General features: G+C 43.4%; 2 protein-coding genes across 2 annotated transcripts in view; one reads left to right on the plus strand and one right to left on the minus strand.

Moving 5' to 3' along the window:
- mterf2 (mitochondrial transcription termination factor 2) overlaps positions 1-3,029 on the plus strand; it is a 4,078-nt gene extending 1,049 nt beyond the window's left edge. Inside the window, exon 2 of the mRNA XM_080002021.1 lies at positions 91-3,029. Coding sequence (XP_079858147.1) covers positions 119-1,246 — 1,128 coding nt within the window. The 5' untranslated portion in view covers positions 91-118 and the 3' untranslated portion in view covers positions 1,247-3,029. The remainder of the gene's footprint in view (positions 1-90) is intronic.
- Positions 3,030-7,811: 4,782 nt separating this feature from the next.
- Positions 7,812-10,000, minus strand: part of LOC307231611 (dihydrofolate reductase) — a gene marked incomplete at its 3' end in the record, with an annotated part of 3,184 nt that continues 995 nt past the window's right edge. Inside the window, exons 3-6 of the mRNA XM_080002376.1 lie at positions 9,980-10,000; positions 8,217-8,343; positions 8,011-8,126; positions 7,812-7,908 (exon numbers count right to left, since the gene is read on the minus strand). The exon at positions 9,980-10,000 is cut by the window's right edge and continues 85 nt beyond it. Coding sequence (XP_079858502.1) covers positions 7,812-7,908; positions 8,011-8,126; positions 8,217-8,343; positions 9,980-10,000 — 361 coding nt within the window. The remainder of the gene's footprint in view (positions 7,909-8,010; positions 8,127-8,216; positions 8,344-9,979) is intronic.

A 10,000-nucleotide genomic window follows, 5' to 3' on the forward strand; every position in this document is an offset into this window, starting at 1 on the left:
TCAATCCAATCAACCCCTTTGCTATTCATTGCTTTATGCTACATACTTCACTGTCATTTCCTGCACTGACCCCTCTTTGTTATATTTTAGGCCAACCCCCGTCCAACACGTTACGTCCATGTTGCGCCTCGTCACCACTTCCCTCTGCTTGCAGTGTCAGCGCAGCAGAGCCCCTCCTTTGATTATCCGTTCTTGTACTACACTAAAAGCGGTCGAAAATCCTCAAACTGTGGAGGCGCTCTATCGTCTCTCTGTGGACATACAGAAGATCCGAAAATTGAAGGGCTGGATCCTGCATCAGGACAATGCTTATGTTAATGAGACGGCCGACCTGCTGAAGGACTTGGGAGCCTCGGGCCCCGTGGTCGCACAGGTCCTTGCACTGCACCCGGAGGCGGTCCTCTGCAGCCCCGAGCAAATGCAGGCTCAGAGGGAACTCTGGATGCTGGTGTGTCCATACCAGAGAGATCTTCTCGGTATCATTGAGAAATTCCCAGCTTCCTTTTTCACCCCTTCCAGCCACCACGCCAACCAAAGGAACAATATCGTGTACTTCCGAGAGCTGCACCTCAACAAGAGGATCATCGCTAAGCTGATGGCCAGTGCTCCCCAGAGCTTTAGCCGACCAGCAGAGGAGAACAAAAACATGGTTTCCACCCTCCAGCAGGCCTACCTTGATCTCGGTGGAGAGGAGGCCAACATGAAGATATGGCTTCAGAAGCTGTTGAGCCAAAACCCCTTTGTTCTCCTCAAAGACCCCAAGATGCTGAGACAGAACTTACTCTTTCTGAGAGACCGGGGCTTTACGGCTGCAGAGCTCCTATACCTCCTCAGGAAGCTCCGGGGCTTCGTCACCGAGCTGAACCCGGCGAGTATGCAGCACACCCTGACCTACTCCCAGAGCACCATGGGCTGCTCCCAGGCAGAGCTCCGTCAGATCATCCTAAAGTGTCCCGCTCTGCTTTACTACTCTGAAGCCATACTGGCTGAGCGCTTTGACGGCCTCCGCTGTGCCGGGATCAGCATGTCTCAGATTATAGCGACGGCCGGCGTTCTGGAGCTCACCCCGCAGATAGTGACCTACCGCATCCAGAGGCTGAAGGCGTGTGGGTACGACATAAAGTCTGGCAGCCTGGAGGCGCTAAGCGGCACCAAGAAGGACTTTGAGATGAGCTCCGAAAAACTGCAACTACGCAGAGAAAGGCCGCTTTTTAATCCTGTTGCCCCCTTGAAAGGAGATGACTGATTACATTGTCGATGGACTGAAAACACAAATTTGAAGCAAAACTCAAATTGATCCAGTATTGAGCGAGTCGTCCAGCCAACTGCTGCACACTGGGGCTATTGTGACTGTTCTTTGGCGATATAACCTAAATAAAATACCAGTGTTTTCCTTTAATACAGGCAATTTATTGCAATAAATGCAGGTATTTATTGCAATCTAAATGCAGGAATAACTGGACTCTTGAGAATAAGGATGTTAGCCCGATTGTGATTCAGGGCAAATTTACTGCGGGTGGGAAAAGTAATGTTGGAAGGATACATTATTTAATCAATTCCGCAACCAGAAAGGCAAACTTATCCCAGGGAGCAATTATTGGCTATGCATTTACAAACTACCTCATCATAATAGCCTGATATAAAACATAATACTACACAACTGAATTGTTTGATACCTGGATGAAATACATTTCTAAGAGCATGCTGAGGTGAAATAATGCTGGATGAACAGCTTTTCAAACCGTTTAATCTGCCACTTGTCACTCATTTTCGCACATTTCATTGGGCGCCCATCCATGTGCCTTTGGCGAGGAAAATTCCCTTTGTCTCGGATTTTTATTGTTGCTTTCAGATGGATCCACTTAATTTTAAGCTATTGAAACTCCTGGAAAAGCCTCTTCATCATCGTTCGAAATAATGACTACAAATGCATGGAGATAGAAATTGTGAATGAAAATGCATTCCCTGCATTCTGGATTAGCAATGGATGTAATCTAGCAAAGATGGTGATGGAGTAATTGTGTTCTCAGCTCACAAGTGTGAAAGTGATTTTCGGTTACTGTGGGGTTGAATTTTTGTCACATATTTGCAGTTCATGTAAAACACCAAGTGATTTTAGTTCAATGCAAACACATTTGTTATAGTCTAGGCTACAAAATCAATATAGCGGCAGTTTTGCAGAAGGGTTAGGGTTAGCGCCACCCTCCGCTGCTCCGTAACACAGTCCTTTTGAATTACACGTAAAAGCTGAGGAGGTTAATAAGGTGGAGTATAAATTCTCCCATTCCATTTTAAGCATGGCACCGGGGGTTATTAAGTGTGCTTCCCTATTGCTTTTATGGATCATAACTCTCGGGAAATAGATGACGTGTACAATTAAAATATATGATTTCCAGCTGCGATCAGTGAGTGGACGACTGGCCAAGGTAAATATTCTTTGTAACGTGTCTGGGTCATTAACCCCCATTAAAGCTCTAAGGCCGTGATTAATAAGCCTACATACATATGGAGACGTTTATCCCTGCAATCTTGAAAAGGAATACTGTGTCAGAGGTGGAAAATTCCAGGGTCAGAAAGTAAAAATTCTGCCATGTTTCAGCTCCATCCATGCTCCGATTCGGCTCATTTGACTTTCTGGGTTATTGCTAATTAGCAAATCTACATGGTGGACGGAAAATCCTGGAGTGGAATTATCCTTTCTGGAACCTGGGATTTCTACCCCTGTATGACATTTATGGAAGATCACATTTTAAAGACCGAATTAAAAAAAAATTCTAACAAAAAAAGCTACAAGTTTCAATGAGAACACTGGGATTGCAAATTAAATGTAAAAGCCAACAGTACATCAATTTCATCATTAGAAAAATAGATTCAAAGTAATGAGTTGGATTGTTCTGGTGGAGCAACCATTGAATTTGGAGTTCCTGTATTTGGGAAACGTAGCCCATCAGTCAAACTTCATCCCAAATTTCTGCATTTTTCCTGTCTACCGATCAATGCCATCTTTACAAATATCTGCTAATTTATAGTTTTATAGTCAATTTTGGTCGGTTTATTAGAAAGCCATTGAAGGTGAACTGGTATCATACTCTTTTAAGCATTGCCACATTTCCTTTTCTAAATCTGAATCATAGCTGATTTTTTATTGAAGTTTTAGCTGTTCTACCCTCTGTTTTTAACACTTGTCTTGGATCTTGTTAATCACATCTCTAGAATACACTCAATTACTGTGCATTGACAATTGATATGAGTAAAGAGTAATTGGGATTTCATTGTTATCAAGGTATGAAATAAAAGTAACAAGTAGTAATTGGTATCGGTAACTTGAATTACTGCAATGCATTACTTTTTGAATCTAATATAAATGTCTAAAAACAAACTTATTTTAAGATGAGCAAAGCTACAAGTCATTGTGACTCTTGGAATGATGGTCACTTCCAGTGTGGTTTTCACTTGCAGCCTTGCAACCCAGTGTAGTGCAAGTTATGTGCATATGTCTCCCTCTAGTGGCTCAACACAACGTCACACTGTATTAATTGTACCACATTCACTACAATACACATCCCAATTCAACAAGTAATTTGATACAACTACAAAGAACATTAGAAATGTTTTTTTCATAGAAACATGTCAACAGCAATTTTCATCACGACAACCACGGGCCGTGCTAGCCCGATGTGTTTGAAGTAGGTTTAGGAGGAGACGTCTTTAGAACAAAAGGCACAGATGGATAGACAGAGCTTAAGGCCCCGGCTGCGACTCACCATGAGGCAAATTGTTTTTTGGTTCAGGCACATTATCGCTGTAGGAAGACAACGAGGTTGCCATCAAATACATGGAATGGTTTAGAGGTCTATGCTAATGAAAACACTTTTACAAAAAAAAAAAAAACATCCTTGCATAGCTGATTGAAGATATCTACCGATGCTTGGTAAGATGTCCAATTTCACAGGTATACCCAAGCCCGGATGTACCATGTGGGCAATCTGGGCACGTGCCCAGGGGCCCCTGAGCGGGAAAGGGCTGACTCATTCTCTTGATAATCATCCAAAGAGAATGAAATAAAAGTTGTTCCCGAGAAAATTAGGTATCATGATTGATTGTTTTATTGGTGAGGTGACTGGTGAGCAAGCAACTTTTGGGATTCGGCACCCGGTACAGTTTGAGTAAAACTTCACTTTTACACCACTGTCGTAAAACTCGGTCCGGTGTCGGAATATCATTCATTTTACCTGGCAAATATATCACGTTTCGATAAGTCTGTGTTACAAACACACATGTGCACCTAGGTTACAGCGCCCCTTTCACGCACCTCGCCGCTTCAGAGAGCCCCAGTCCACAGCTCCCCCAGAGCCTCTCTTATTTTCTGTTACGCCCCCCGTCGGAAGAAGTAAACATTTCGCCGCCCCCCCCCAACTCTCTGCCGCGACTGTAAATAGTGTCATTTGTCTATAAAATTGTTATAAGTCACCTCTGCATAACATTGTATCCTTACTAACATTAAAGAAAACAAAAAAAAGAAAAAAGAAAGAAATATGGATTAACTTACAGCAAAGAATAACTTTATTAACATTGTTTTTTAGTCTGTAACAGAAAAGACTTAAAGTGCATCAATTTCCCTGAAATAAAAAAAAAAAAAAAAATTCAATCCTTATTTAAACTGTAAACATTTTTTGATCATTTGATACTGAAAAATACAATTAAATATAATCAATAAATAATAAATTCAAATTGATCAGCAACATTAACTCAGGAGCACAAAATATAAAACACTTTGACCTATAAAACAAAAATGAATAAAACAATTTGTGCTGATTTTTTTTATCTAAGTGAGGAAGTCAGGATTAATGGCTACAATGAGCACGTTTTGCAGTGCACAGCTTTTCGAAGCGGGGTTTGAAGCATGATATTGCAACTCTCAGCTCCTGCTCAATGTTTAGCTGGGACCTGTACTTGGTCTTCAGTGCAGCACCAGCAGAGAAGCCAGTCTCACAAAGATAAGATGTTGCAAAAGGAAGAAGAATGCCCATGGCCCTCTGCCCTAAGAGCGGATACTGCCTCTCTACACTCAGTGTCTGTGACGTGAACCTCAGTCTCAATGTGGAGTCAGACGTCATATGAATGAACTGGTCCTCCTCTGCAGAGCTGAAACCAGTTGGAGCTGGTGCATTGAAAGGATCTCTCACCCAGTCATATTGGGAACTGTTTTCAGGGAAGTACTTTTTAAAGAATCCAATCAGTGATGAAATATGCTCCTTAATATATGGAATCACTGAGGTGGCATCATAGTCAGTAGTGTCAACAAATTCATGCAGGTTCTCGAATTAGTCAGTATTTCCTTCATCAAGTCGCCTGCCCCATGCCCCTATGTCACTCAGGTAGGCCAGTTTTGCCAGGAAGTTCTCATCACTACATTTTTCTGCGAGGTCATACTTGTGCTCCTGCTCCAAAAACATTCTTATCCGCTCTCTGAGCTCAGAAACTCGGGACAAGACTTTTCCTGGTGACAGCCACCTTGCTTCACTGTGAAACAGCACAGCTTGATGTTCAGCTCCCATCTCCCCACAGATCGCAGAGAAGACTCTTGTTTTTAGTGGTCTGGTCTTTATAAAATTGCCTACACCTACAATGTCAGTCATAACCTCACTTCATTCAGAGGAAAGGTGCCTTGATGCCAGTGCCAGTGCCAGTGCTTCTCTGTGTATAACACAGTGTGTCCACTCAGCATTAGGTGAGGCCTTCTTGATGAGCGCCCCAAGTCCTTTTCCATCCCTGCCATGGTCTGTGCACCATCAATGCAAACACCGATGCAGTTCTCCCACTTTAGCCCATTCTCAGCCAGGAAGCAGTCCAGCATTTTGAAAAGCTCTTCAGCTGTGGCTCTATCTCTGACATATTTACAAAAAAGTAGATCCTCACACAGGGAGTTTGTCATGTCAAAACGTACATAAGCGATAAACAAACAGTCTTTGTTGCTGTCAGTTGCTTGATCGAACTGTAAGGCAAAACGTTTGTCTTTGAGTTGATCTACCAGCTCTTCTTTAAGATCGTTAGCAATGTCATTTACACGTCTGGCGACAGTGTCATTGGACAGAGGGATGGTTTTTATTTTTGCAGCACTTGCTTCATCCAGCATGACAGAGACCATGTCTAATGCTGCAGGCGGTACCAGCTCCTCTGCTATGGAGTGGGGTTTTTTGCACTGAGCAATTTGGTACGCCACCTAAAATGACGCTAACACATATTTCCTCGTCTTAGCTTTCGGGAGACTTACGTTTGTCTCATTATCTCCGTCTCTCTCCGCCTTTCTTTTCATCCCTGTTAAATAATTTTAAGGGTTTGTTATCTGCACTTTGTATCTCCTTCGTATCTCATGCCCTCCAGCTGTGCGGTGCAAAAAAAACCCCACCTGTGGCAAAAAAAGGCATGTTCCCCTGGGTCACAGCGCCCCCCCCTGGCATCGCTCCGAGCCCCCCCAGGGGGCGCGCCCTACTATTTGAGAAACACTGCTTTAACCACAACCGGTGCTTTTCTCCCTGTCTGGTGCACCCTCCCGGGCTGCAGGGCGCTGTAAAGCTGTCACTGCACCTGCTGAGCTGGACTGGTTATTCAGCCTTTCTCTGACGCAGGTATGACTATGGTCTGGTGGATTTGATATGCCAGCTTGACTAGACGCTAAAAATAATTAGGGTGGGGTTTAATGGCTCGGGCGGGTTTCGTGGGGTGGGCGTGGTGTGCAGGCCCGTACAGAGACTTTCAGAGGGGCAGGTACTCAAAGTAAAAAATAAAGGTCACATGGAGCACAATTTTAAAATGCCATTTCCAGCATAGGCTGTTGGTTTTTAGAAACCTGTATGTATTCAAGTCCACCTTTACTGGCAGAATAACTTGACCAATGAGGACGTGTTCTGAACCAGTAGCTCATTCATATCTTGCCCAGAAAATAAATCCGCTTCCTGCTCGGAGCCTGGCCTTTCTCTTCTCCTTTTTCCTAGCGGCTAAATAAAGTCATTTATTCTGGAATGTGCCACTCATTAAAGCACGAGTGTTTTTACGGTATTCTCCTGCCGTGATTATCAGAAAGAACGTCGGGAAAGGAGTTATTGTTTTTTACCCCACTAAAACCACACAGTAGCACCTGCTTAAATATGTCTATTGTTTGGGCTTATATTATTCTATTTCATCCAAAGTTGAAAGTAGCTCTTTGGATTTTGAAAAAACAAACAAACAAAAAAAAATACTCTGCTCTGCTTTTGTGCGTCAACGATCCCCCCATCATCACTCCCCTCCAACCGTCCTACTAAAACAGAGTTCTGTTGGTTAGGGACCCCTCTTTTAGTCCGTATATAATACAGCTGTTTCTCGATGCCCATTCACACAAAACAAAACAAAAACACGGCTCCAAAGGGCACCATGGACAATGCTGGCAAGGGGGCAAGTGCTCAGGTGGTGTGTGTATGTCTCTTGTTTGTATGTGTGTGTGTGGGCTATGAGCTTCAGTGCTCACAGGCCCCTAGTGGTACTCCAGCCTTGGATATACTGGAAGGTTATACAGACATATATGGGATGAGGGTTCAAAAAAAAAAAAAGAATAATTCCGTTCAATTATTAGTTTAACACAAATGTGAACATAAATATAAAGTAACTTAAAGAATAAATTATTTAAATATTAATGACCAAGTGTTTGGAACCTGGTTTCCGCTAATAGCATCATCTTTCCAGCAGGCATCACCGTAATCATCATTTAAAGGCATAAGGAGGCATTGGATTCAAATGGAACCCAAATTTGCTGAAAGTCTGTTGCTTTTCCTTCAGATCTTCTCTTTGTTGTACATTTCTTTCTTGAACACCTGGAACTTGTACTGAATGCCGTTCTCCTCTTGAATTTCACTCGGTACACCAGGAAATCTACAAATCACAAAGAAGGCCAAAGACTTATGTTAGTTAATATCAATGTGCCTGACATTGTTCTACCATGATAACAATCCGATGAGTAAAAAATAAATGTACCTCTCTTGCTTTTTGAAGACATGTGTGTCAATGTGGGGGAAGAAAACATCGCAGTCAAAGTCGGCCATGACAGCCGTGAGATACACCAGGTCGCACCACGGGTGCATCAGCCCATCCTGAGTGGGAGGAAGAGCCATGTTATGGACGGTGGAAAGAGACACAGACCAATACAGTAAGTGTGCAGTGAAGTGTCCGGCCAGCTTCACCTGGTAGACCCTGTTCCCGCCCACCACCCAGATGTTCTCGACGAGGTCCACCAGTGGGGGCACGGTGGCCAAGCGGATGGCGCTCTCAAAGTCCTGACACAGGAAGTGGCCGTGATCTGGAACATCTCTGCACAACAATAGAAAGCATAAAGCTTGCTTCACACCTAAAACGACAACAACAAAGTGGAAGTCTATTCATTCCTAGGGAATCCGCACGCAAAAACGCTATGACACACTGGACCTGGCTTAAAACGTAGTAAATAAAACCACATAAATGTTCAGCTCGGCTCATCATTATTAATACCATCAAACTCTGCTAGAAGTCTTGGGGTCGTGATTGACGAGCAGCTAACCTTCAGTGATCAGTTTACGTTTTGTCTCCCCATCCTGAAGATTCACTCTGTTCAACGTCAGGAAGATAAGACGGTCGAGCTCGGAGCCCTCTGCACAGCTCCTTGTCATCTCATGACTAGACTACTGCAATGGTCTATTGGCTGCTCTACCAGCACGCACTGTTAAACCACTGCAGTTGATTCAGAATGCAGCAGCACGCCTGGTTTTCAACCAGCCAAAGTGTGCACATGTCACGCCTCTCTTCATCTCTCTCCACTTGCTCCCTGTAGCTGCCCACATCAAGGTTAAATCGTTGATGCCGGCCTGCAGAACAGTCACTGGATCTGCACCCACATACATTGCGTCACGTATCAGGCCATCAGGCCCCCCCCCCCCCCCCTCCGCTCTCTGAGGTCTGTAAATGAGCGTTGGCTGGTGGTGCCTCCACTGCATGGAATGAGTTCTCAATCCAGACTCTTCTCATGTTTGGTGTCCCAGTGGTGGAACAAACTCCCCAGCTCATTACTCTCTGCAGAGACACTCACAACCTTCAAAAAACATCTGAAGATCCTCAGCTCATTCAGGAATACCTGATCGTATCTTAGCTATGACTAACTATTCTTGCTTCTGTTGAGGTTGAGTAGCCTCGAGTTGTTGTTTTGACAATACACTAACAACACATGAGTGAGCTGTTAAGTTGTTATCAGACATAGTGCATTTGTTTCCCTTCATGTTAGTGCATTAACGTAAAAAACCAACAACACTTTTCATTGTGATTCCTTACAGCGTCTTGCACTTGTATCTGGTTGAATTTAGCAACAGGAGATCGTGATTTAAGATAAACCTTTGTTTATTAGTCCCACAACGGGGACATTTCTGGAAGAGTCTGGATTGAGAACTCATTCCATGCAGTGGAGGCACCACCAGCCACCGCTCATTAAGTTTGATGTTGCTCCAATGGTTGATGTATGATTCGATTTTTTTTTTTCCCTCCCAGTCTTTCATGTTAGTCGCTTTGGACAAAAGCGTCAGGAAAATCAACACATGCAAATGTAATGTAACTTTAACGTGAGATGTCACCATATGAGTGAATTGTGAGTATTTTTTTTTTTTTTTTCATATACATGTTCACACTTTGCAAACGCAATATAAAAGGTAGTTTTTCAAACTCTCGTTCATGGAACATGGTTAATGTCCAGCTTGGCAAACGACTGTTGTTCTTTGCCTGATATTATGTGAAACTCAGACACAATTCATCTGGCGGCCACTAGGGGGAAGGGAAGGACTAGGTGTGAATCTGAAAGTGAAAACACATTATGTTCAACCTCTCCATGTTGTATTTCTTTTAATTATCACTAAAGCTGTACACTGTGCACTGTGTAATTGTGTTTAAAGGGTGTTAGAGAGGCTGTGAGGGTGAGAGCAGTTACCTCAAAGTCTTGCTCAGAATC

The sequence above is a fragment of the Zeus faber genome, assembly GCF_960531495.2.
Source record: "Zeus faber genome assembly, chromosome: 6".
NCBI lineage: Eukaryota > Metazoa > Chordata > Actinopteri > Zeiformes > Zeidae > Zeus > Zeus faber.